Source organism: Pleurodeles waltl, chromosome 6 (genome assembly GCF_031143425.1).
Source record: "Pleurodeles waltl isolate 20211129_DDA chromosome 6, aPleWal1.hap1.20221129, whole genome shotgun sequence".
In the NCBI taxonomy this organism is placed as follows: domain Eukaryota; kingdom Metazoa; phylum Chordata; class Amphibia; order Caudata; family Salamandridae; genus Pleurodeles; species Pleurodeles waltl.
In genome coordinates this window covers 180669196-180697098 of record NC_090445.1, presented here as the reverse complement: position 1 = coordinate 180697098, position 27903 = coordinate 180669196, and the positions used below count along the sequence as shown (strand labels likewise).

At 43.7% G+C, this 27903-nt stretch overlaps 1 protein-coding gene across 2 annotated transcripts in view; it reads right to left on the bottom strand.

Moving 5' to 3' along the window:
• NBR1 (NBR1 autophagy cargo receptor) overlaps nucleotides 1-27903 on the bottom strand; it is a 751844-nt gene that overhangs the window by 303155 nt on the left and 420786 nt on the right. For both annotated transcript variants that reach the window (XM_069237768.1, XM_069237769.1), the window contains exon 17: nucleotides 7541-7690. In XM_069237768.1, the coding sequence (XP_069093869.1) occupies nucleotides 7541-7690 (150 nt within the window). The remainder of the gene's footprint in view (nucleotides 1-7540; nucleotides 7691-27903) is intronic.

Genomic DNA, 27903 nt, shown 5'->3' with positions numbered 1-27903 from the left:
CAGATGTTTTGTTATAGCATACGTCATGTCCTCATTTTGTACTGCCCTTATGTGTTCTAGGATGCGCTTTTGTAGGGGGCATATGGTGCTGCCCACATATTTCAGACCACATCAGCATTCCAAAACATATACCACAAAGGAAGTTTCACATGTAATATTTTTCTTTTATCACTAAATCTTTACATCTGAAATCTGTTACGAACTTTTTCTCAAAGCCAATTTTGCATGCTTTGCATTTCCTACAACAGAAAAAGCCTTTGTTACCCCCTGTAAACCAATCAAAAGTTTTGGGCGACTCAAAGTGGCTTTTTACTAACATGTCTTTTAAAGATGGTACTCTCTGATATGTGATGGAAGGACAAGTGCCAACCCGTTGTCCAATATCAATATCTTTTTGAATTAGATGCCAATATTTTTTCCAAACTTTTACAATTTGATGGTTTTCTTTACTGTAATCCAAAATTAATCTAATCTCATTCTTATTATGTTCTGAATGTTCTAACACATTACTTTTTTGAGCCAACACCTGATTACTGTTTTTTTTCCTTGCCTTCAATTCTCCTTGTTTGATTGATTCCAAGGTGTATCCCCTATTGATAAACCTTTGTCTGGTTTCACTAAATTTGTCATTCATGTCCTGTTCATCCGAACAGTTCCTTCTAATACAAATAAATTCACCATAAGGGATACTTCTAATCAGAGACCTAGGGTGGAAACTAGTACCATGTAAGATACTATTAGTTGCCGTAGGTTTCCTACATAATGTGGTCTGTAATGTTCCTGCTACAATATGTACTTGCACATCTAAAAATTCAATCAAGCTATCACTGATTTTGTATGTAAACTATAATACTGCATCGTTGTTGTTTAGTATACAAAAAAAATCCTCAAATTCTCTTGTAGTTCCATGCCAAATCAGGAACAGGTCATCTATGTAGCGAAGCCACATGATCACCTTATCCATGTATCTATCGTTCTCTTGTACCCAAGCTACGCAACTTTCCCACCAACCCATTGTGAGATTTGCATAACTCGGGGAGAAGGTCATTCCCATCGCTGTCCCACAGATTTGTTTATAAATCTGATGATTAAACAGAAAAATGTTATTGTTGAGACCTATTCCTATCATTTCCAATAGCATCTCTGAATGTTTCAGGAAATGAATGCTTTTTTGCCACAGAAAAAATTTCACTGCATTTATCCCCCCCTTGTGTGAAATGGAGGTATACAATGACACAACATCTATTGTGAACAACAAATAATCAGGTTGCCATACTACACCATCCAATGCTCTTAAGAAATCTCCAGCATCTTGTATGTATGAATTCAACCTTTTTACCAATGGGGCCAGAAAGTAATCTATATAGTTTGAAATACCTTCATACAATGAACCACAACTTGATATAATGGGCCTGCCGGGAGGTTTATCTAAGGTTTTATGGATTTTAGGCAGGAAATATATTGTTGGCATGATTGGATTATTATTCGTCATATTTAATTTCTCATCATAACTAATTAATCCTTCTGAATACCATTTTTCTAATCTTTCATTCAGATCCCATATTAGGTCATTGATAGGATTATGCGTCAATTTGCAATAGTTCACATTCATATTCAATTGTCTCAGTGCTTCTTCTACATAATCATTCTTATTTAGAATTACAATATTGCCCCCCTTATCTGCAGGTTTAATCACTATTGTTTGGTTATCCATTAAACCTTTCAATGCTTGTCGTTGTTCCTTTGTCAGATTGTCCTTATCTTGTTTATGAGGGGATTGTAAATTCTCTAGATCATTAACCACCAAGTCATGAAATATGTCAATTTTATTTCCTGGGGATAGAGATGGGCAGAATTTGGATTTAGGTTTAAATTTCGTTTTGACACTGTAATCTGTCTCAATGCCCAATGTGGCCAATATTTCCGTTTCAGTCAACTCTTCATCTCTCAAATTGTGCGTCAAGTCATACATTGTTTTTACATCGATACCTTGTTCAATATTTAGATCTAATTCGTCAGACATCCAACCTACTTCTTATATCATGGTAGGGCCTAGTTTAGAAAAGCATTTTGCCAGTTTTAATTTTGTTATAAACTTGTACAGATCAATTCTTGTTTGAACGAAATCTTGATGTTTCTCCGGGCAAAAACTTAGACCCTTTGATAGCACTGCTGTTTCAACTTTGCTTAGTCCATATTTTTATAGATTGACAATCAAATTTTCAGATTGTCCAACTTCAGACTTTGAAAGCTGTAGATTTATTGGTCTTTCCGACTGCGAAGCATATAATCTTTTCCATTTGCTCTGCCTCGTCTTCCTCCTCCAGTAGGGTCTCGCCACCCCTGGCCTCTGCCACCTCTTCCTCTGTTCCTCTATGTTGTTTGGTCCAGATATACCAGTTTCATTTCGTCTAAAAAAGTAGTTTTTCTTGTATTTTCACTTGTACTTTCACCTTCACTCAGATCTGTTTCCGATCCACTCGTTTCTGTATTTTTGGTCTGATCCAAATCTATCTGTCCCGCGTGAAGCTGTTGTTTCAATATGTCAAATCTTTTGGCACACGTGAGAATTCGTCCCGATTCATAGTCTTGTGCATCTCTCAGAAACTTACTTTTTTTAATATTCCTCTATTTGATTTTCATATTTATCAAGGAAGATATTCATGTTTTTTTTTTTTTTTTTACATTTTTCCTTTTCCTCTTCTTGGTCTAACATCGCTATTTGTTCTTCAAGTTCTTTAATGTTTAGTCTTAGTTTTTCAATATCATGTTTGGCATATTTAATTAAAATCTCCATCATACGTTTTGAACATTCCATAGTATTCATACCCCATTCTTCAAGCATTTCGGGACTTGTATCTGAATGATTAGGTAAGATGAAAATCCTCAGTCCTCTCGGGACTCTGCCTACTTGTATGTATTTTTGTAATGTTATTATTTCCCAACTTTTAGAAATTTCTTTTTTCATAAGACGTTCCAATTGCAAAAACAAATGTTTGACATTATTCTTCGGAACCGTTCCTGCACTTATTGACCGTTGCCCCTGATTTTGAGTATTGATGACGATTTCAAAAATTGATTCAGCTCTCTGAATGCGTTTGGCTAGTCTCTCTTCCATCTTCTTCTTAGATTACTCCCCCTCTGTTTCTTCGGAGTTGCAATGTCAACTGTGAAAGGTATAGAGTTTTAATCAAATGGTGGGGTTTTGTATGTTACAATTTCGATAGGTCCATCAAATCCTGTGTGGCTTGTAAGACTGATCTTCCTTACACTTAATAGCCACTACTGGAGAGTGAGTCCGATTCTTATAACACCAGTCTTGGTGTTCTTTTTTCTAGATTTGGAGTCGGTGTTTGTATCAGAATAACCAAGTTCTATGGTGAGATGCTGGGGAGATATACTATGTTTAGTATCAGACAATATTATACTGTATAATTCTTCCTGAGGAAATCTGAGATGTACAGCATTACCTATTATTCAGTTGGGCACTTTTCATTTAGCGTTACGATTGCACACACCTTTCGTTAATAATGCTCGCTATGGGTCTTCAAGGATTTACACATAGCCCATAGGTCCATATAGCAATTGTTCATTCAATGCCTTGAAGAGATGTAATTCTTCGTAATACGTTCTTTTATAACCTTATTGGTATATCAACGATACCACCCTTTCAACATCACAAATGGGCAGGTAGTTCCTTGCACTTGGTATGTTATTTGTCGCAATTGTTACGTTTATGATTTAAGAGCTCTTAGTGCTTTATTTTTATTGCTTTCATTGTGTTTGTTACTTGATTTTTCCCAAAATGAAGCAAAACCGACAGTTCTGTGCAGTACTTGTTGGGCTGCCGGTACGTGTTTCTATTGCCGTTGTGTTTCAAAACGCGCATGTTTATGAGTTCCTAGACTTGTTTAAAGTTCCACGGGTGCCGGCACTGCTTTTCTATTTTAAAACACACCAAAAACTGAACCGCGTTGAAAATAGCACACGTTCACTATTAACGTGAAGCCTTAATCGCCGGTCACATTAACTGTTCGAAAGAGCTCGTATTTCTATTTCTCAGCGCGCATTAATTGTTTGGCAGTTACAGCGATCACTGCAATTTCTTTTCTATAAAACTGAACCACGTTAGTTGCAGCACGCGTTCAGTGTTTGTTTAGAACCTTGGTGTCAGCAGTAATTGCATCCAAGAGAAAAAATCAATATTTCTAGTATCCTTACTTTACCAACTCCTACCTCACCCTTTGCGGGGAAAACAATCTAAGATGGAGTCGACGTCAATGCGCAATGGAGCCATAAGGGAGGAGTCACTCGGTCCCGTGACTCGAAAAGACTTCTTCGAAGAAAAACAACTTTTAACACTCCAAGCCCAACACTAGATGGCAGGAACAGTGCACAGCATGTGTATCTGCAGCTACACATGCCATCGAACATATATATATATATATAGTGTGTACTTACCTCCAGTTTGGGGACTCCCTATAAGTAATCTAGTGTGATGTTACTATAATAAAGTACCTTTCCTTTTGTAACACTGTGTGGTTTCTTTCACGTGTGATAAGTTTCTGTTTGACTACTTGGCTGCTCATCCACAACTACCTCTAGAGTGCCCTGGCTTCCTAGACACTGCCTACATTCACTAATAGGGGCTTCCTGGACTTGGTATAAGGTGCTAACACCATACGTGTCAACCACACATCAGGCCAGCTTCCTACAAAAAGTCTCTAATGCTCTACTGACAGACATGCTCAAGATCACACAGGTGACAAAGGCTGAGCTGGAAGTGAACATCCTCACGTTTGCCTCTCAGGTACTTTGGAGGAGCAAAGGATGATGCAAACACATAATTACACTACACAAAGTTCAACTCCATACAGTGCCACATATTTGCACTTTACATAATTCCACACCACACAACATAATTACACTCCACATCACATAATTACACTCCACATAAATCTACTCCACGCCACATAGCAACACACCACATAAATATACTCCCCACCATGCCACATAATTTCACTCAATAGAATTTAGCTCAGTGCCACAGGATTCCACTCAACAGAATTCAACTCCACACAATTCCATTCCATGCCATATAATTGCACTCCACAACACATAATTGCACTACACACCACATACATCCAAACCACACCACAAAATTCCACATCATGCCACAAAATTCAACACCATGCCACATAATTCCACTCAATGCATGCCACTCCACAACACAAACTAATTCCACTACATTTAATACCACATAATTACTATCCACATACTTCACTGCACACCATGCCACATAATTCCACTACACAACGCCACACAATTCCACTCCAACCCACATGATTTCACACCACATAACAGCAATCCACACAATATAATTCAACATCATTCCACATAATTCAACACCACTATGTGCCACTCAACGGCAAACAATCCACTCCACCATGCCACATATTTACATCAGACATATTTCAATTCCACACCACATATATCCACTCCACTTCATGGCTAAAGGACATTGACAATAGCTCTCGGACTGCTGAGACCAATGGGCTTTGCCAATGCTTGTTTTATTACGCCTCGACTTACCCGATAGCTTTGAGGACTTTGAGCATGACTACGATGACTTTGGACTCAACAAATGGTTCTGGGATCTTCTTCTTGACTGAAACCTTGACCTGTGCGGAGTCATGTACTTGGCCGCCATCAGCTTAGGTGACCGCTTCCTCAAAGCCTTTGGATGCATGACCTGGCACACTGAGCATGACTTTGGGTCGCGGTCACGCTCCAAACACCATAAGCACACGAGGTGTGAATCCGTCATGGACATCGCCCAATGAGAAGATTGATAGGGATTGAAACCAATCCTCCTAGATGACATCACTCGACACACTAGGAGTGATCTCGAAAGAATTTTGACAAAAAGTAGAGGGAAAAAACTGTTAAAAAGTGACTGAGGGTTAGCTCTCTTCGGATCAGCGCTTGCTGGCGTGGATAGAAAAGAACTGAAGTCGGCATGCCTGGGTGGCACCTATATAGGAACTGCAACATAATTTCCGGGGCGGACAAGGATTCGATCAACGCCATCTACCAGCACGCAGGGGTACTACTCATGAAAAATCTTTAAAATCCAGTCTGATGTCTGGGGAGAATCCATAGGTAAGGATCTTCAGCTAAAAGTCTCTATCAGATATACCTAGTACAGACGGCTTTCATTGCTGAGCCACATCGTAAGTCATCTCTCTCATAGGCTTTTAGATGTGGGCTCCTATGATGGTGTGCCCTAATCAGTCTGCATTTCTGCCAATCAGCCAGGCCTTAAGGCACCTACACAGTATTATAGCACATGGAAAAAAAGAGACAAGCAAGAGAAGACTAATTTATATTGCTACCGAAATGCTTTTGATGCCCTAAGCTGGAAATGGTACACAAAGTACTTAACATTAATTTGGGAACACAGATCAGAGCATGCATCCATACCCTGTACAATTGTACATACCAGAATGAATGACAATATCACCAACCTGCTGTATGATTAATGAGCAGGTAGTTCCAAGCAAGTAGTGACAAGCAGAAAACAAGACATTTTTGGAGCAGGACACATTTCGTCATCAAAACTGAGGTTCTACGGCCATTGTAAGAGAAGGTAATGGGATGTTATCAAGGACATATTTATCAAAACAGATGAAGTGAGGTGAGAAAAATCCTGTAACATGCAGGTCTGTCCAAGAGAGATGGAGCTTCAAATTAAGTACTTACACCAGTTAAGCATAACCTCACTAAGGTTGAGCAGGAGCGATTCGACACTCAGCATTATGGAATCAATCTGTGCATGGGACATTCATGCAAATGATATCAGAGTTTCTGCAGAATACTGACTACAGCTCACTAATAGCAATCTGAAATAAACCTAAGCCAGCTGTATACTGGGGCTGCTCCGAAGAAGCAGGAGGCATGACAGCACTTAGAAATTTATACAGATAGCTCTTCTCCTAGCCAAGTGTAGAATCAATTTAAGTGAAATGTTGGTTGTCATGCCACTTGTTTAGTAATGAAAAGCTACAATAATCCAACTTACTGTTTTGATAAGTAGGCATGTGGACGATGATAATATGTGGAATATATATCAATGAAGATTCAAGTGTAGTGATTCCCCTGTTAACTCTGAACTGAGGGTTTCTACATAATGCATCTGTGTAAGAACCTATGCTCAGAATCACTTTGCTATTTTCAATGGAGCTCTCTTCAAATTGCTCTTTTAAGGTGTTAGAAAATGTTAATATACAAATTATTTTCAAAAAAATGTTCCGAATATGCTCCTAGAGGCTGAGCTTAACTATGTTCATGATTTCGCCCAGAACAAATATGCTCTTTCATTTTTTTGTTTTTTTGTTTTTAACCTGCTCAGGACTGAGGTTAAACAGGAAACTTCTTGGGCAGTCCCTGGTAGGAGAATGTATGGTGCGGTTCATTTTTTAAAAGCTTTCAATAGTAAAAACGAGGTTACAGTTGCTTTATATTATCAACTCATGCTCACCTGATACAACCAACTCATTTTCTTCTGCTGACTGTGCGCTGTGCTCTTCTTGTGGCTCCGAGCTTTTTAAAACATTGATGTGTTTTGTGTGGGGTTCTTCTTCACTTTTGACACTATAGCTGAAACTGTCTGATAAAGACTGCAGGGAGCCTAATAAACGAGAACAACATGCTTTGATTATTTCTTCTGCTCCAAGTGTTTTCTCTTAGCCTGTGGACTCAGTTATGTCATGTCATTCACATCACTGTGAATTTATACTGGCATTCTAATCATCCTAAAAAACCTAACATCAGTCTCTAGAAAGACACTAAATCGAAGAGAAATTTGATGAATCTGAACAGAGGAGGGATACGTTCGTTGGACATGCTATAGATATTGTAAAGATATTACACAACTTATGGGGGATACAGATTCTAAAACATGACTAGGTTTTAACAGGTAATGTCATTAATTAAACCAGGAAAATTAAACTGAAGTCACACAAGTATGGCCCTTTCTGGAGCAAGTACTGTATTATGAGATTTGGAATCCCCATAAAAGAGATCTTAAGACATATTTTTGTACTGTAAATGAAACGACAATAGGGGTAGAACACAAGGACATTAAATGCTAGAAATGTCTGTGATGCGGAAAAAATATTTGCGAAACCCCACTAAACTCAATGCACCCATTGAATGAATGACATGCGACTAAATTAGATGTGGACTGTATTTATTGAGTCAATCTCCTTATCTATGCAACAAAACGTGTTGAAGAACCATTCACAACGGCCAAGGAGATTCAGCATGGTCACACCTTTTGTCCACCTGTAGGGCAGGTATTTAGCTGCTGTAGACCGTACATGTACATGGCTTCGCCTACTGAGACACTCAATGAGACTGCTTCAATCTGATCTTCCAATTAAGTCATTTTAGATTCTATGCTGAGTATTTTCTTATGTAATCAATCAGCCAGCCTAATCAGAGGCTAATTCCCAATATGAAAGGAATGTAATTGTACAACTTGTTATGTCAGCATCATGAAAGCCAAATGTGCGATTCCGCTGGCCTCGCAACCACAGGAGCTGAGTTCTTAGCAAGAGGGCAGGACGGAGGCCTCCATTCCTCCATCTCAGTATTCATGCTATTTTTCTTGCAAATCTGCTCACACTTAGGTTGCCCATTCATCTGTGGCACAGTTAGTCACCTCCTTTCCACATGTCCACCTGCGTTCATATTCAGATGGCTCTCATTGTTATCGGAATGAGGCACAGTGTTAGAAATGGGGTCTTTGGTTGGCAGTCAGGTTACCCCATGTCCAAGCAAGGACCCTCACTCTAGTCAGGGTAAGTCACACACAATCCAAACTATCCTGTGCCCACCCTCTGGTAGCTTTACACTGAGCAGTTAGGCTTAACTTAGAAGGCAATGTGTAAAGTATTTGTGCAATAAATCATGCAATAACACAGTATAGCACCACAAAAGTAAACCACACAGGTTTAGAAAAATATAGAATATTTATCTGAGTAGATTAAGGTCAAAACTATCAAGAGTAGATAAATACAAGTTAAAATATCATTTTTGTACTGATAGAGTCTTATAGTTCTTAAAAACAACAATGGTCTCTTGCGATCGCAAAGTACCTGGTATGCGTCTAAATCATCCGCACGGGACCGCAGAGGAGGCGGTGCATGGAAAACGGGGAGGTGTGTGTCGGTTTCTCTGGGCACACACAGACGATGCGTCAATGCTTTTCCATGCAGCAAGGGCTTTGTGTCAATTTCTGGAACCCAGACTTGGATCCTCTTCGGGTCACGGGGTATTTGGATGCCCAGGGACGATGCAGAGAAATCCTGGGCGTGCAAGACGAAGTCACAGGAGCTGCGTCGATCCGGTGGGTGATATGGGGAATTTCTGTTGCATGGCAAGCGCTGCCTCAATTCCTCTCGCAGGAAGTCGGGCTGCGTCATTTCAGCCCAGTGATGCGTCGATCCAGTGGGCCGTGCGTTGAAGTTCCAGTTGCAATGCTGGTGCTGCCTTGTTCAGGTTCGGCGATGCAGTGATTTTCACACCACAGGGCAGGCTCTGCATCGATTCTGGCAGGCTGTGCGTAGATTTTCGCCGCACAAGGAGTTCTTTGCAGAGATAAAGTCTTTTTGGCCCTGAGACTTCAGGAAACAGGAGGCAAGCTCAATCCAAGCCATTGGAGAGCACTTCCCCGCAGAGCCAGAGGGTAGCAAGGCAGCAGGGCAACAGCAAGGCAGCAGTCCTTTACAGTAAAGCAGTCAGGTGAGTCCTTTTGGCAGCCAGGCAGCTTCTCTTAGCAGGTTGCAGGTTCTGGTTCAGAGTTCCTTTCCCAGTAGGTATTTGTCAAGATGGGTCTGAGTTGGTAGGGTGAGAGACCCACTTTATATACCCAAATGTGCCTTTAAAGTTGGGGAGACTTCAAAGAGTGGCTTAGATGTGCACAAGGTCCCCTTTCAGTTCCATCCTGTATACCAGGGTCCCAGTAGGGGGTTTGGCAGTCCATTGTGTGAGGGCAGGCCACTGTCCTTTGACATGTAGGTGTCAGGCCCTCCACCCTCCCAGCCCAGGAAGACCCATTCAGTATGCAGATGTGTGCAGGTGTGACTGAGCATCCTGTGTTTAGGGTTGTCTGAGGGAAATGCACAAGGGAGCTGTCAAGTAACCTAGCCAGACATGGATTGTAAGGCACAGAAGGGTTTAAGTGCAGAGAAATGCTCACTTTCTAAAAGTGGCATTTCTATAATAGTAATATTAAATCCCACTTCACCAGTCAGCAGGATTTTGTATTACCATTCTGGCCATACTAAATATGACCTTGTTACTCCTTTCAGATCAGAATCTACCACTCAAACAGTTTATGAGGGCAGCCTTTAACTTAGCCTATGAAAGGAGCAGGACGCACAGCAGTGTAAAATGAATTTAGGGGTTTTACACTACCAGGGCATATAAAACACATATGTTCATGGCCTGACTTTTACTTACATAGCACCCTGTCTTATGGGCTACCTAGGGCCTAACTTAAGGATGACTTATATATAGTCAAAGGGGAGTTTTAAGGCTTGGCAAGTACTTTTAAATGCCAAGACGAATTGGCAGTGAAACTGCACACACATGCCTTGCAATGGCAGGGCTGAGACATTGTGCCACCCACATAAGTAGCCCCTTAACAATCAGTGCTGCAGGCCCACTAATCTACAGGCCCGGGGTACATGTAGTGCACTTTACTAGGGACTTATCAGTAAATTAAATAAGTCCATTGGGTATGAGCCAATGTCACCATGTTTGAAGGGAGAGAGCAAATGCACTTTAGCACTGGTTACCAGTGGTAAAGTGTGCAGAGTCCTAAAACCAGCAAAAACAGTGTCAAAAAGTCGAAGGAGGCAGGCAAAAAGTTGAGGGTGACCACCCTAAGGCTGCCAGGTCTAACACACAGCTTCTGGCTTAAACGGGTGCAGCAATCTTGGACTGTCGGACAGCAAGGAAAGGGCAGTAACCTGGAGGCTATACGAGCCTCTATCTGCATCATGTGGGCTATCCATCAAGTTGAAGATAGGGATAGTTTCACCCCATTTACTGTACATTGCAGTCTGAGCCAGTGTTCAAATACGTTGAAATTCCATTACTTCATTTAGGTTATATTATCCCCAGCATGGAATTTTGGAAAATAAAGTAGTAATTGCAGTTTGTGATATGCACTGTAAGGAAAAAGTTACTTAAGCTGTAAGCATCTGTTTGTAGCATGCAGTGCTGTAGATTCAGAGCTTTGCCTACTCGTAGCATCTAGTGACACTAAGAGTTGTTTTTCTCTGAAGAAGCTTTGAGTCCCGAGATGTGCGACTCCTACCTTAGTGTTATAATGCATAGCTTAGATTGTTTTTCGTTCAGCTGGTGAAAGGGCAAAGAAGAGTGCAGAAAGTAGAACAGATGTTAATTATTAGTTTATAACAGAAGCCTTTTTAGCTAAGAAAAGTGCTATCACTGCCCATGACTGAGGAGGATAAGCAATATATTCTGTTTGTATCATGTTTGGCTGCAGTTATACATGCTTTTCATCGACTGCAAAGCAGATTCTTCCACACTGTAGCTAAAGGGCAGATGATGCAGATGGTGGAAACAATTATCTTAATACAGCATAGCTTGTGGATGAGCTAATACCTTGTATAAATGGTTCTGGAGCAATGAGCCTGCAGATAACTAACTTGCCTTAGGGAAGATATTGCTGCATAGACACTGCTTTACACTAAAGGAATTGCAAGGATACAAAAGGAGGCCACATGAGTATGTAAGTATCACATTAAGGTTTCAAGCAGGTGCAGGTGGTGTTTTTTGTGTGCATAACCCTCTTGAGTTCAACCATGAAGCCATTTTCTATAGGAAGGCAAAAAAGAGATGTGTACTCTGTGCATGTATGCAACTATACGATCTAAGTAAGTGCTTCCCAAACATCCCATCTTCCTCTGAATCATCCTCATCCAAAAGGTGTGATGGCAATAACCTGGACACCTTACTTGGGGATGTAATGGATGGGGTCAAATAATGTTTTGATATCTTTTTAAAAGATATATGGTCTGTAGATGAGTAAAGAGGTAACGTCGACGGTCTCTGTATTGGTGTGGTCGTCGACATGAGCTGGATTTTTGTCATCGACGGCAGAGGTGTCGACAGAACAATCGTCGACAGAGGCGTCGTCGCTGGCAACCCCGTCGATGGAGGCATTGTCATTGGTAGCCCTGTCGATGAAGGTGTCGTCCCTGGTGGCACCATCAACAGGGGCTCCGTAGATAAAATCGTCTACATAGTTGACGGGAGAATTGTTGATGAGTGTAGCATTGACGAAGAATGTAGTCACGGTGATGATATGGGATGCACCACCGACGAAGATGATAGCATCGTTGATGAGGACTGAGTTGAGGCTGCGGTCAACATAAAAATAGTAAGTACCGTTGAAATTACCATTGATACCAGAGCCGTCGAAGATGGTGCTGTCGACGGTGCAGATCCTGGTTTTTTGAATGCATGTTTGATGTGCAGAGGTGGTGCTGGGTGCTCAGAAAAGGTTTTCCTTTTAGATTTTAAGAGGGAACCTGATCCTCCCGGTTTGCCAGCCTGCACACAGTGTTTCGTAGAAGGGCTACGATTTTTTATAGAGCCCTCAGATTACTTTTTTAGCAAGCAACCTTTTTTGGAGGTTCTTTGGACGTCGACGGCTCACTATGTTTTTTCTCAGGCATTTTGGTGACAGACATAGAAGATGAGGCACTCTCCTCTTAGGAGACCATACTGTCCCTGGTCTTCAACCTTTGTAGCCAGAGCAGGAGACAACCTTCTCTGTCTTTTAACGTCTTAGTAGAAAACCTTCTACATACCTTGCAGTCTCTAGTTTTGTGGTTAGGATAGAGACAGTATAAACAGTCCTCATGGGGCTCGTCTATATGTAATCTCTTTTTCATACATGTATTACAGGATATGAAAAGCCCCTTCTTTGGTGTCTCTGACATGGTTGTCAGTTTGACCACCTAGTTGAAGAAAAATATTGAAGAAATTAATTCAAAATCCTCTGAATAAGTCTCTGAGAGAAAAAATGAGCAGAGCTCAGGGGGAAGGATAGGAAGAAGTGGAGGAAGAGGAGGCAGTGGTAGTGGAGGAGGAGGAGTGGGTAGGGCTAGTGTCCTGGCCTTGCACTTCTTTTGTGGTTCGGAGCCGGTCCAAGTCCTCCTCAAAGGATGACTTCCATTTACATGGTAAGGTTTCAACGACTTTGGGGATTAGTTTGGTTATAATCCTTCCAGTCCGTGGATGAATATAGAGTCTTTTTTCAGGTGCATTGTGGTCTGCTTGGAGCAGCTCATGGATTGGCTGTTCTGAATCATTGTGACTTTCAGAGTCAGTAGTTACTGACACCAAAGATTTGCCTTAGGGAAGCGTTGTGGAGGCTTTTGGAATCAGTTCCATCGTCATCAAGGTAGGTCTCAGATTCTGCTACTTCACCGCCTGTTGGCATTTCTGATGCCTGCGTGGGCTTCGGCACTGATGAGGCTAAGATCTTTGTCATGGCAGACTGTTGAGTAGGTTGAGAGCCCGTGGATGCGGGGGTTGTCTGCTCCATGGGTTTCCTGAGGTTGACCTGTGCCAATGCCATGCGACGCCCCAGAGGGTTGGCTTAACTTCCTGGGGCTAATAACCCAGCCACCCTGAAGCAGTGCTACGCCTCATCTCGACGGGCTTTCGTGGGCTAGATTTAAGTGTCAGCTATACTTACAGACTGGGGTGTTGCCCATCTGCGTGGGTCTATTTCCTTGACTGTGAGCTGGGATTGTTCCTCCTCCGTGCTGCAAGAAGAGAAGGCCGCCTCCAGTCACGGTTGGTGGGCCAGAATGTTTGAGGGTCCGGCTTCCTTGATGTCTTTGGCTCTGGATGTGCCTCCCTCAAATACATCCGGGGCATCTTCTGCAGTATTTGTACATCTTATGATGTAGCCAGTGTCTATTCTATGGTGCCGAAAAGACATTTTCAGCATGAATGCCAGGCAAGCATCACACTTGTGGCGTCGTTTACACAGATTACACAAATGGTGGTGATCAGACCAGGGGTATTTAGAGGTTCAGCAGGGGAAGTGTTGAAACAGAGTCTGTTCCATCACCAGCTATGCATCCTTGATGGAGAAAATGTTGAGGAGATACTTGGGGGCTCAAGGGCTCTAGCAGGGCCTATGGCCCAGCAGTGAAGAGTCTGTTGATACTTTGTGTCACAGAGATCCTGAAAGCATGTTGGCAGTGGTATATTGTTTTGTCCCATAATCAGTGTTGAATAGAAGGCTGGGGACGTTGGAGAAAGGGTTGACATGTGCCTCAATCCTGAAACTCTGGTCATCACGCCAAACCCATTGGCAGAAGAAAACACACAATGCAGCCTAGAGTCAGTGCCCAGGCATAATGAGGAGTCACCATGTACCCCGTGATTTTAAAGACTTCTTTGCAGAAAAACAAGTTCCAAGCCCAACCCAGGAGTATGCATAACGTGTATCTTCACCAACACGTGGTACAAACCTGTCTCTTTCATCATTTTCTAAACAGAAGTAGTCAGTGAAATATTAATGTTTTGCAGTCAGACCTTAGTTGCACAACATTAATACATATCAGTTTGAATTGATATTTGGAACGGAGGCCCTAAACACACCCAAATACTAACTCGGTTATAGGTCACAAATGCAAATTTTACTGAGTCATAATTCATGGTTTGTACATTGCAAATTGTAGTTTTGAGCTTGCAAAAGACCCAATTCTGCGAATCGAGCCATTTGAGACTACACAAACAATTTGTATATCTGGCCCCTAGTCCGTTAAGTCCCAATCCACAAGAAAAATACACTTTTACAGCTTCCAGGAACTCAGGAGGGTCACTTAAAGATTTTTAGGGTGTCAGACAGAGGCCAACAGCAGGGTCCAGTCCAGGTTTACACTTGTCAGCTGGGTACTTCCAGGAAAAGGCCTTGTGCAGCTTGCTGTCTCCCTGACTGTTGAAGTCCACTTTTTAGTGTTTAGTACAAGAGGAAGCAAGTCCAATATTTCAGGGCTCCTCTCAGATCACAAACAGCAGGTCCAGTGCAATTCTGACTTTCTGCAGATCCAGAACGTGTTCTGAAGTGGGTTCCGGGAGGTGCCACATTTATGCCTGGCTCTAGATTGTGGATGTTAATGACTCCTGGGCATGCTCTAACCAATGGAGTAAACGTTCCTAGGGCCAACCATACCCGCTTTAAAGTAGTTCCTGTTTGCCTTGCTGCAGAGAGGCCCAAAATGCTATGTCAGGGCACTTTCAAGGCGGCAAAAGTCTTCTGCTTCACTAAACTTTGGCTCTGAGGGCTGAGCTGTGTGTGTGTGTGTGTGGGGGGGGGGGGGGGTGGAGTAGTCTGCTATGATTATCCTAATGTCATCCCACATCTAACACTAAAATCTGGTTTGAGGCAGAAACTGTACCCATAATAAACCTAGAGGCAGAAGTCTGGTAAGACAAAAGAAGAGTCCTTTAGTAACCAGACAGCAGATTCACAAGAATGTCTCTCCCCTGGGAGTTCTATGTGAACCCAACAGGATATGATACTCTAGTATCAACAAAAGATGCCAAAAGCCCCTACCCTGCACATTCTGTGGAGTTTAGAAGAGTCACCTCCATCCACTGAGGTCAGCCTATTGTTTGCTCCTGGAAGACATTTCACACATATTCAAGGCTAATTACTGCCTGGGAGAAGCTTGAGATCCAATGCAAATAAACCTCCATGAATTTCAGCCAGGGAAAGGCTAACTTTCTAAAAGTAAATTTTCCTTACTATTTATGGCACATCAGACTTCACCATTGAATTGGAAAGTTGTAAATATTTTTCTACATGGCCCCATCCCCAAGATACAATATTAGTATTTTAATCTGTACTCCGCTTTTCTACCTAGGACAGCTAGGCATGCCATAGTGAAAATACCTTTTGAGTACTAATCAGTGTAAGGGCATGTTAACATTAACTTTTTACATGTCTCACTTTCTTTCAAATACCATGCTCCCGTGCCTTGTGAGCTACAAGGCCTACTTAGGAGTGACTAATATTTAAAAGCGGGGGGTTTTACCTGTCAAAATTGTTTTTTTTTTGACAGGTCGAATTACAGCTTTTACACTGCTACTCTCACGCTACAATGGTAGACCTGAAGCAATGTTTGCTCTACCACTGAAGTGAATGGCACAATAGGCACTACGGTCTACTAATGGCATTTAATTTCCCGGCCATGGGCACAGTTCATACCATACACTAAGGGCGTATAGGATACTTTAACATGCCAATTAGCAGTATACCAAATCAACCATATTTACAAAACTAGCACAAGCACTTTAATACAAGTTAACAGGATTACAGTGAACAGAGTTCTAGAGCCCTACGTTGTTTAACATTTCCGTTACAACTCTAGCCAGCATGATCAGATCAATTGGGTTTTCTCTAGTGTTATATGCTGACGACACAAATCGTGGTCTCAGTCTCAAGCGATATCCAAATTGCAGCGTCAGATTTCATACCTGCATGCTGGAAGTGGGCGAGTGGAGGAAGGGAAACTGTTTAAAACTAAACTAAGGGAAGACTGAAAGGACGGGTCTGTTTGAGAACAACCTGACCTTTTGGCCCCCATTTGGTGGCCACAGACTTTAGGAACACTCTATACCTCCGTTAAGAACGGCAGGAACCTGGATATCATGAATGATAAACTGACATTTAGGGATGAAATCAAAGCGCTCACCTCATCATCCTTTAATACTCTGAGGATAATTTTAAAAAATCTTAGCTGCATTCGCTAGGACCTACAGAAGACCATACCTGTGATGCCAGTCCTGTCGAAAATTGACTACTGCATCACTCTTTACTTAAATATGCAACAATGTCTGCTGAACAAACTTCAAACTTTGCAGAACGCAGCAGCTCATATGCTGCTGGGGATCCCCAAGTTCCATTCAGCATCCCAAACCCTGCAGAGACTACACTAGCTGCCCACCAGGAAAAAGATTGCCTTTAAAGGTCTCTGTATTGCACATAAGGTCCTGCAGGGTGCTGGTTTTGAATAGTTTACTTGTGTATTTAACAGGTACACTCCCACCAGAACTCTCCAGTCTACTTTTGCCAAAAATGTTAAGATCCCCAAATTTAAACAAACTTCCTCATGTGGTAGAGGTTGATTAGGCTGTACCGCAAAACTATGGAATAACTTACCTTTAAAGTTGAAATCCTTGCTAAATCTACTTAAATTTAGTAAGGCTTTAAAAACTTTGTTATATGCCAATTAACATCAAGCTACAGGAGGATCCTTACATAGGCCACAGCACTAAGATGCCCTGTTTCATACACGTACTTAAAAAAAAATTGAATTAAGTTGGCACATGTGCAGCCTGTCATTCTTAACAATCATGATACACAACGCCATCATATCTAGGACTTTCAGTAACATTCTTACAGTTAGAAGATGAGTGGTGTGTAAAATAGGCAGCAGCTGCTAAAATGTTATTATCTCTCTGCTGACTGGTGCACGCTCACTGTATGACAGTTTGAGAATTAATCCTAGAAAGGGCAGACCCTGTTGCAGTTCAAGATGATAATTTTTGGCATTTACTATGAAACCTAGGCTGTTTAGCAGATTTAGGGCTGCCTGAGTATGTGCTAGATATTGCGGTCTGCTGCTGCTCTTGATCAACTAGTCATGTAGATCAGGGAATACATGAATGACTGCTTTGCGTAGATAAGCAGCCATCACTACGAAACACATGGCAAGGAGCTTTGGGGCTGTGGTGGCCCAGAAGGATAACGCTGTCAACTGGTAACGCTGTCCACTTACCACAAATCGCAGGTACTTGTGATGAGCAGGGTGGATGTGGATGTGGAAATACGAGATGAGATGAAATAAGATCTAACACAGTCATGAAGTTCCAATGTTGAAGAAATGGGATGACATCCAGCAGAGTAGTCATGTGGAAATATTCCGATAGGATGTATTGAGTGGCCCCATATCTAGTATTGCGTGTAGCGAACCCTTCTTATTGAAAAAGAGGAAGGATAGCAGGTAAACGTGCTCTTCTTGCTGTTGTAGGGTCACTGGATGTATGGTGTCCTTTTTTCAGTAAGGCTGTGACCTCTTTTTATAAGAGGATGAGATAGTCTTGACCGATGATATTGGGCAATGGGGAGGTATGGGATTCTAGGCTGCAGCCCTACTGGACTACAAGTCCCACTGAGTCAAAGTGCTTTACTTTCAGCCGTTGTGGAAATCTACTACACTCTACCCCATATGTGTTGGACGATCGGGGAAAAGATGGAGTGTTAGTGCTTGGCACTGGGGGCTCCCTTTCCATAGCTGTCTCTTTCCCTGCTCTTGCCATTACTATTTTTCCCCCTATTGCCTCTCCTGAGGGAAACCCAGATTGCCTGGGAGTCACGAAATGCCTACTGCTGGTGGTGTTGCCTTATTGCCTCCTCTTGTCTGGTGCCTACGAAAGGATCCCTTTGGAGACGAGGGCAGTAGTGCATCCTTGGACTTGGTGATCCCAGTGTCTTTTTGATCTTCTCTAACATTCCGTCCTCTTGGGGTCCAAAGACATTTTTCCCATCTAATGAGACATTAACAAGATTATGTTGCACCTCTGGATTAAAGCCTGAGATGCAAACCCTTGCATGTCAGAGAACACTATGAGATACAGTGTTGGCTGCATCTAGAGTGCACCTAATGGTCGCTTTAGAGACAAAGGAGTCAGGTGGACTTGCCCTCTAATGTCTAAAGGTTTGCTGGAAGATGCCTTTAGTTTCCTACCCTCCATAGCAGTAACTACCTTTACCCTAACTGGATCCTTTTAGTCTTGAGAGCGGTTTTAAGCATCCCTTTGAGCATTAGTAGAAACTGGAATGTGCGTTCAGTTTTCAAAAGGGTTACCACAAGGAAGTTACCCTCTTCTTCAATGTTGTCCATAACCACTTGGTGGGGACGAGCTACTCTCCAAGTAACTGCGTGATATGGAGGATTGGCGTTAGAGGGCAATAGCTTGATGGGATAAGGGCCAAGGTCTGGGTTGTCTGGTGTGCCAATAATGTAGTTGTCCATGGATCATCCCCTTCTCCAGCCCCCACAGATTGCTCATATGGGTCTCCCTGTCCGTAATAGATGCATTAGTCAGGGTAAGATTGAACTGGCCCATCTGGGGATTGTAGAGGAGGTGGGGGTGGTGAAGAATATGGGTGTTGAGGAGAAGGTTATGGAGGTGGTGGAGGTTATTAAGATACACCATCAAGGCATGATGTTGAAATAATTGCTTAATCTTCAGGTATGGAGTGGCAGGGACAAAGGCTCACAGCACCTGCCTAGTCTCTACTTCAAAAGTACACATTCCATCACCTATATTACAATATCTGCATTCTATGCTCCACCCAACCACTCACACTGTAATAACAAGATCCCAACATATCTTCCCCTTATACAACTTAATTAAAGTAACTACACAAAACCACTTTTATAATACCTAAAACAATGGCAATATTATTTAAGCTAAACTAAGATTAATTAAAATATTCAATACCACTAAATTATCAATGTTAAAGTAAATGGAATTAAAAGATACAATTCAACTAAAAAACATCAATATACATGTGAATTTACCTTCTCATATCATAGTCCTTGAATGTTATTGGTACACTCTTAGTTCCGTACGATTTTTCCCAAACCACTTGCAAGTTCACATTGCTGGATTTTGATCTCGTTTCCTGACGACTTCTATGTTCTCCACAAAGTGCAATAGACACTCTGGGGGTTATTCTAACTTTGGAGGAGTGTTAATCCGTCCCAAAAGTGACGGTAAAGTGACGGATATACCACCAGCCGTATTACGAGTTCCATAGGATATAATGGACTCGTAATACGGCTGGTGGTAAATCCGTCACTTTTCCGTCACTTTTGGGACGGATTAACACCTCCTCCAAAGTTAGAATAACCCCCTCTGTCTTTATTCCAGCAATTACCATCTTCCAATTTCACAACATGTCTTCCTACCTTCTTCACTCTCACAGGATTGAAAAGCAACTTTACTCCTTCCACTCAATGGTCTCTTGATTCTCAGACGGCTGCGGCAACTGTGTGGTGTCTGAGCGAGGTGTGCAGAGCAGAGGTTTCTGGTTTGTAGACAGAAAAGTCACGCAGTGGTTCAGGTAGGCTGGTCCTTGGTTGTGGAGGGCTTTGTAGGCATGGGTAAGGAGCATGAAATGGCAACTCTTCAGGATGAGGAGCCAGTGGAGGTCTTTTAGGTGCTGGGTGAAGTGTGTTCTCTTGGGCAGGTTGAGGATCAGTCTGGCTGCTGCATTCTGGGTAGTCTGGAGTCTCTGCCTGAGTTCGGTTGTGGTGCCGGTATAGAGTGAGTTGTCGTAGTCAAGCTAGCTGGTGAGAAGGACCAGCGTCACAGTTTTCCTAGTGCTGATGGGAGTCATCTGAAAATTTTGTGGAGCATGCAGATCGTGTGAAAGCAGGCTGAGGAGATGGCATTTACCTGCAGTTTCATGGAGAGTTCAGTGTTCAGGATGATTCCAAGGATGAGGACATATTCTTTGGGTGTGGGGGTCGGGCCCAAGCTGTGCTGGCCACCAGGATTTGTTCCAAAGGGTGGTGTGCCTGCTGAAGATCAGCACTTCTGTTCTGTCTTTATTGAGTCTGAAGCAGTTGCCTTTCATCCATGTCGCGACGTTTAGCATGCAGTTGTGGAAGTTGGTCTTTGCTGATGTGGGGTTCTTTCAGATGGAGAGGATGAGTTGTGCGTCGTCTGCATTGGAGATGATGTTGACGTGGTGAGATCTGACAATGTCTGCGAGTGGTGTCACGTAGATGTTGAAGAGGGTTGGGCTGAGGGATGAGCCTGGGGTACTCCGCAGATGGTGTGCTTGGGTTGTGAGGTGAAGGGAGGGAGGTGTACTCTCTGGGTGCGTCCTGTGAGGAAGGAGGCCATACATCTGAGGACACTGTCAGTGATTCCAATCTGGCATAGGCAACTGATAAGAGGTCCAGGAGGATGAGGGTGGCTGATTCTCCTCTGTCAAATAGGGGAGGGATGTCTTCTGTTGCAACAATCAGGGGTGTCTTGGTGCTGTTATTGGTTCTGAAGCCCGACTGAGATCGGTCCAGCAGTTTATTTAATTCCAGATGATCGATGAGTTGGAGCGTTGATGGACTTCTCAAGGACTTTGGAGGGGAACTGGAGGAGGTAGATGGGACGGTAGTTCTGTAGCTCGCTGGGGTTGGCCGAGGGTTTCTTGAGGGGAGGTCTTAACTCCACATGTTTCCATGCGCTGGGAAAGGTGGCTGTAGTTATGGAGGCATTGAGGATGGCAGTGAGCTGGTGGATGATCTCAGTGCTTCCTAGGTAGAAGAGTCGATGAGGGCGTGGGTCGGTGGGTGCTCCTGAGTGGATTGCACTGATCAGGGTGGCTGTTAGTGTGCTTAGCTATTCCCCTGCGGTGAGCGGGTATTTGGTGGTTGTGGCTGATGGGTTGCCGAGGAGGACGGAGGGGTGGGGATTGAAGCTTCTGTAGATGGTTGCTATTTTGTTGTGGAAGTGGTCGGCGAGGGCGTTGCAGAGTTCCTGTGAGGGAGGAATGGAGTTCTGTGTGGCATACGGGCAGGTGAATTCTTGGATGATGTTGAAGAGTTCCTTGGATTGGTCGGAGCTGGTCTCAATCTGGTGTGTCAGGTCCTCTTTTTTTGTCCGCTTTGAGCTGGCGGTAGTAGTCACTGAGGGCTGCTTTGTAGACAGCTCGGTCAGTGTTGTTTTTGCTGGTTTTTGTGTTTTGATACGCTGAGCTCGGGTATATACCAGCTGGCTTGTTTGGTGGGTCTGTGCATCTTGGGTGGTTTGGTGGGGGTGACTTGGTTGGCCACGCTGGTGATGCCGGCATTGAAATTCTCTACTATTTGGTCCAGGTTGGTGGTTATGTTAGGCTGATTGGTGCTGAGGGCCTCGGTCCATTGCTGCCGGGTTATCTTGGTCCAGCTGTGGTATGTTGGTTGGGGGGGGTGCACTGTGGGCCGGTGAGGTTGAACTGTACGATGGGGTGATCTGGCTATGTGAGTTCCTATATTTGGCTGTATCTAATTCTGTTGCTAGACGTGAAGATGGGGTTTAGCGTGTGTCCTGCTTTGTGTGTGGGGTCGGTGACTATCTGCTTGAGGCCCACGTTGTTTACTCTTTCCAGGAAGCTGGTGGTGCTGGTGTCAGTGAAATCATCCAGGTGGAAGATCCTCCAGGAAGATCTAGTGTTCGAATTTAATGGTGAGCAGGGTGATAAATTCAGCAATGGTGTCGCTGAGGCTGCTTTGTGGTCCTGGTGGTCTGTATGCGAGGGTGTCTTTAATGGTGGTTTTGATGTTGACAAGGAGCTGGAAATTCATGTGTTCCATAATCAGTGAGGTGTTGTTGGTGATGGTGCACATGACTGATTCCATGTGTACAATGACGATGCCCCCTCCACGTGTGTTGGTACGGTCGCAGTGTTTCGTCTTGTAGCCGTTAGGGGTTGCCGTGAGGAAAAGCCAGTTCACCATGATGAAGGTCACATCAGGAGCGATGGTGGAGATTGTATCCCAGATTTCAGTGGCATGTTTGCAGAGTGTTCTGGCGTTGAACAGTAGGCAGTTGAGTTGGACCGGTGGGGTGTCAGCATCTGGGGTTTGTGTGCCTTTCTTTGATGCAGTGAAATGTCCCACTGAGGAGTGAGGTGATGCAAGGCAGCAGTTGTGTGCAAGGGCTAGGGCACAGAATTCTGCGACAGTGTACCTGTGGGAGTAAGGAGGAGTCATGGTTCCTGTAGCTGGGTTGATCGGGGGCAGGTGGACTTGCCTATGGCACGCCCCTTGGGAGGAGCTGTCTGGGAGGGCAAGGTGCTAGAGCGGTGGGAAAAATGGCGCGGAAAACTGGCATAAACAGCACATTTTATTTTAAAAGCCCCGGGGAGAGGCGGTATAGCTTTTGCGTCTCCCTTCTACCCCTCTGCCTCTCATCTGTGACGTGAGCATGCTGCGAGATGCACTGACATCACAAACCCCATCCGGAGAGGACCGGACCGGTCTGCTCCAGCCTCCAGTGGGTTTCAAGGGTGTTGGGGGGTGAGTATTTGAAATGTTTCAGCACTCTGTCCATCATCTTTTTGTGTTCTTTTAGATGCCCCCCATGTTTGTGGGATGCAGCGCTGGAAGGGGACAGTCTCCCCTTTCCAGCGATGCCTCCTATAAACAGATTCCTGATCGTGGATCACAGTGTGCTGCGATCCAAGATCAGCAATCCCACTAGACCACCAGGGACACGCAAGGAGGGGCTGGCCCATGTGGTAATGTGCCAGCCACCAACCTGTGGGCATATTTTTTAAAATAATAAAATTCTGAAAAACTAGGCCACCAGGGAGACAGCAATGCGGGAGGGGTCAGCCCACGTGAAAACAGGCCGGTTCCCCACCCGGAGGCATATTTATTCATACATATTTGTGTTTTCCCCTTGAGGTGCTATTGCGCCCCTCCAGGGGATAATGAAATCAACATTTTTGGTAAATACATGGACTGACCCTCCGTGAGGGCTAATTTTCTTTTTTTTTTTTTTACAGATTTTTGCTTTTCCTGGGGACCGAGATTTTATATATATATGTATGTATGTATGTATGTATGTATATATATATATATATATATATATATGGAAAATGTCACTTACCCAGTGTACATCTGTTCGTGGCATTAGTCGCTGCAGATTCACATGCTGTGCACATCCCGCCATCTGGTGTTGGGCTCGGAGTGTTACAAGTTGTTTTTCTTCGAAGAAGTCTTTTCGAGTCACGAGATCGAGGGACTCCTCCCATTTCGGCTCCATTGGGCATGGGCGTCGACTCCCCGCAGAGGGTGAGGTAGGAGTTGTGTATGCTAGTAATAGTGCCCATGCAATGGAGTGAATACGTATGTACATAATGTAGTTTAAAGTAATATATTTACAAATTTACAAATGTTCAAGATCAACTTCTAAACGGCTACAGGCTCCCGGGGAGGCGAGTGGGCGCATGTGAATCTGCAGGGACTAATGCCACGAACAGATGTACACTGGGTAAGTGACATTTTCCGTTCGATGACATGTGTAGCTGCAGATACACATGCTGTGCATAGACTAGTAAGCAGTTATCTCCCCAAAAGCGGTGGTTCAGCCTGTAGGAGTTGAAGTTGTTTGCAACAATGTTCGTAATACTGCCTGCCCTACTGTGGCTTGTTGTGTTGTTAACACATCCACACAGTAATGTTTAGTGAATGTATGAGGCGTAGACCATGTGGCTGCCTTACAGATTTCTGTCATTGGTATATTTCCTAGAAAGTCCATGGTGGCACCTTTCTTCCTAGTGGAGTGTGCCTTTGGTGTAATAGGCAGTTGTCTCTTTGCCTTAACATAACAGGTTTGAATACATTTAACTATCCATCTGGCAATGCCTTGTTTGGATATTGGATTCCCTGCATGAGGTTTTTGGAAAGCTACAAACAATTGTTTTTTTTTGCGAATTTGTTTGGTTCTATCAATGTAATACATTAGTGCTCTTTTTATGTCTAATGTATGTAATGCTCTTTCAGCTACAGAGTCTGGTTCTGGAAAGAACACTGGGAGTTCCACTGTTTGATTTAAGTGGAACGGTGATATAACTTTTGGCAAAAATTTGGGATCCTGTATGGTAAAGGCTTGTATTTCACTTATTCTTCTGAGAGATGTGATAGCTATTAGGAAGGCTACTTTCCAGGTTAAGTATTGAATCTCACAAGAGTGCATGGGTTCAAATGGTGGACCCATGACCCATGAGTCGTGTTAATACAATATTGAGGTTCCACGAAGGAACTGGTGGTGTTCTTGGTGGAATGATCCTTTTAAGACCCTCCATAAATGCTTTTATGACTGGGATTCTAAATAGTGAAGTTGAATGTGTAATTTGCAGATAGGCAGAAATTGCTGTGAGATGTATTTTAAAGGATGAAAAAGCTAACTTAGACTTTTGTAAGTGTAGTAAGTAGCTTACAATGTTTTTCGCGGACGCGTGTAATGGTTGAATTTGATTATTATGACAGTAATAAACAAATCGTTTCCATTTATTTGCGTAGCAATGTCTTGTAGTAGGTTTTCTAGCCTGTTTGATGACCTCCATACATAAGGTCTAGATGTCCGAATTCTAATACTTCAGGAGCCAGATTGCTAGATTGAGCGATGCTGGATTCGGATGTCTGATCTGTTGTTTGTGTTGAGTTAACAGATCTGGTCTGGTTGGTAGTTTGATATGAGGCACTACTGACAGGTCTAGTAGTGTTGTGTACCAAGGTTGTCGTGCCCAAGTTGGTGCTATTAGTATTAGCTTGAGTTTGTTTTGACTCAATTTGTTTACTAGATACAGAAGGAGTGGGAGAGGGGGAAAAGCGTAAGCAAATATCCCTGACCAACTCATCCATAACGCATTGCCCTTGGAGTGAGGCTGTGGGTATCTGGATGCGAAGTTTTGGCATTTTGCGTTTTCTTTTGTTGCGAATAGGTCTATTTGCGGTGTTCCCCAGTTTTGGAAGTAGGTTTGTAGTATCTGGGGATGAATTTCCCATTCGTGGATCTGTTGGTGATCTCGACTGAGATTGTCGGCTAACTGGTTTTGAATTCCTGGTATGTATTGCGCTATTAGGCGAATGTGATTGTGAATCGCCCACTGCCAAATCTTCTGTGCTAAGAGACACAACTGTGTTGAGTGTGTGCCTCCCTGTTTGTTTAGGTAATACATTGTTGTCTGTTTTGACAAGAATGTGTTTGTGGGCTATTAGTGGTTGAAATGCTTTTAATGGTAGAAACACTGCTAGTAGTTCTAGTTGATTTATATGAAGTTGTTTTTCCTGATTGTCCCATTGTCCCTGGATGCTGTTTTGGTTGAGGTGTGCTCCCCACCCTACCATGGAAGCATCTGTTGTGATCACGTATTGAGGCACTGGGTCTTGGAAGGGCCGCCCTTGGTTTAAATTGATAGGATTCCACCATTGAAGCGAGGTGTGTGTTTGGCGGTCTATCAACACTAGATCCTGAAGTTGACCCTGTGCTTGTGTCCATTGTGTCGCTAGGCACTGTTGTAAGGGCCGCATGTGTAATCTTGCATTTGGGACAATGGCTATGCATGAAGACATCATGCCTAGAAGTTTCATCACTAATTTTACTTGATATTGTTGGTTTGGGTGCATGCTTTGTATTAAATTTTGGAATGCTTGTACCCTTTGTGGATTTGGAGTGGCAATCCCTTTTTTTGTGTTGATTGCCGCTCCTAAGTATTGTTGTATTTGACACGGTTGTAAGTGTGATTTTAGGTAGTTTATTGAGAACCCTAATTTGTGAAGGGTTTCTATGACGTATTTTGTGTGTTGAAGACACTGTTTCTGAGTGTTGGTTTTTATTAACCAATCGTCTAGATACGGGAATACGTCTTGAAGTGTTACCATGTGAAAGTGATCTGATTTGATGTAAAGATTTAGGGGGTCATTCCGACCCTGCGAATGACGGAAGCTGGCGGTGCTTCCTTGCCCATTCTGACTGCGGCAGTAAAGCAGCAGTCAGAAAATCGGGGCCGGTGGTTTCCCGCCGGTTTACCCCCGGCTGGGCGAATCCGCCATGGCGGCGCTGCAGGCAGCGCCGCCATGGGGATTCTGACCCCCTTACCGCCAGCCTGTTTCTGGCGGTTGTCACCGCCAGGAAGAGGCTGGCGGTAACGGGTGTCTAGGGGCCCCCTAACAGGGCCCCAGCATGCTTTTCACTGTCTGCCTAGCAGACAGTGAAAAGCGCGACGGGTGCAACTGCACCCGTCGCACGCCTGCAACACCGCCGGCTCCATTTGGAGCCGGCTTCAGTGTTGCAGGCCTCCTTCCCGCTGGGCGCTACCTTGGGTAGCGCCCGCCGGCCCAGCGGGAAAGTTGGAATGGCACCAGCGGTCTTTTGACCGCGGTGCGGCCAAATGGCGGTTCCAGCCAGGCGGACGGCAACCGCCGCCCGCCGGGGTCAGAATGACCCCCTTAGTGTTCTGAGATCTAAGATGGGTCTCAGAGTTTTGTCCTTTTTGGGTATTAGAAAATACAGGGAATAAACACCTGTTCCTTTCTGATGGTTGGGTACGATTTCTATTGCCTATTTTTGTAACGTCGCTTGGACTTCTAGTTGTAATAGATTTAAGTGCTGTTTGGACATGTTGTGTGTTCTTGGAGGCACATTTGGTGGGAATTGTAGGAATTCTATGCAATAACCATGCTGGATAATGGCTAGGACCCACGAGTCTGTAGTTATTTCTTCCCAATTTTTGTAATAATCTGTGAGTCCCCCCCCCCCCCCCCCACTGGTGTTATGTGTTGGGGATTTGTGACATTGAAGACACTGTTTAGTTTGTGGGGCCTTTGGGCTTTGGAATTTCCCTCTGGTTTTAGGGAACTGTCCACCTCTATATTGTCCCCGAATGCCTCCTCTTTGATATTGGCCCTGGTATGTGGGTCTGGCTTGTGAGGTTGAGGGTTCTGTGCTTTGGGCTCGAAACCCCCCTCTAAAGTGTGGCTTTCTAAAGGTGCCTCTGCTTTATGGGGAGTAGAGCGCGCCCATGGCTTTGGACGTGTCAGTGTCCTTCTTTAGCTTCTCTATAGCTGTATCCACCTCCGGCCCAAACAACTGTTGTCCATTAAAAGGCATATTAAGCACAGCTTGTTGGATCTCTGGCTTAAATCCGGAGGTGCGGAGCCATGCGTGTCTCCGAATAGTGACCGCTGTATTCACAGTCCTGGTGGCTGTGTC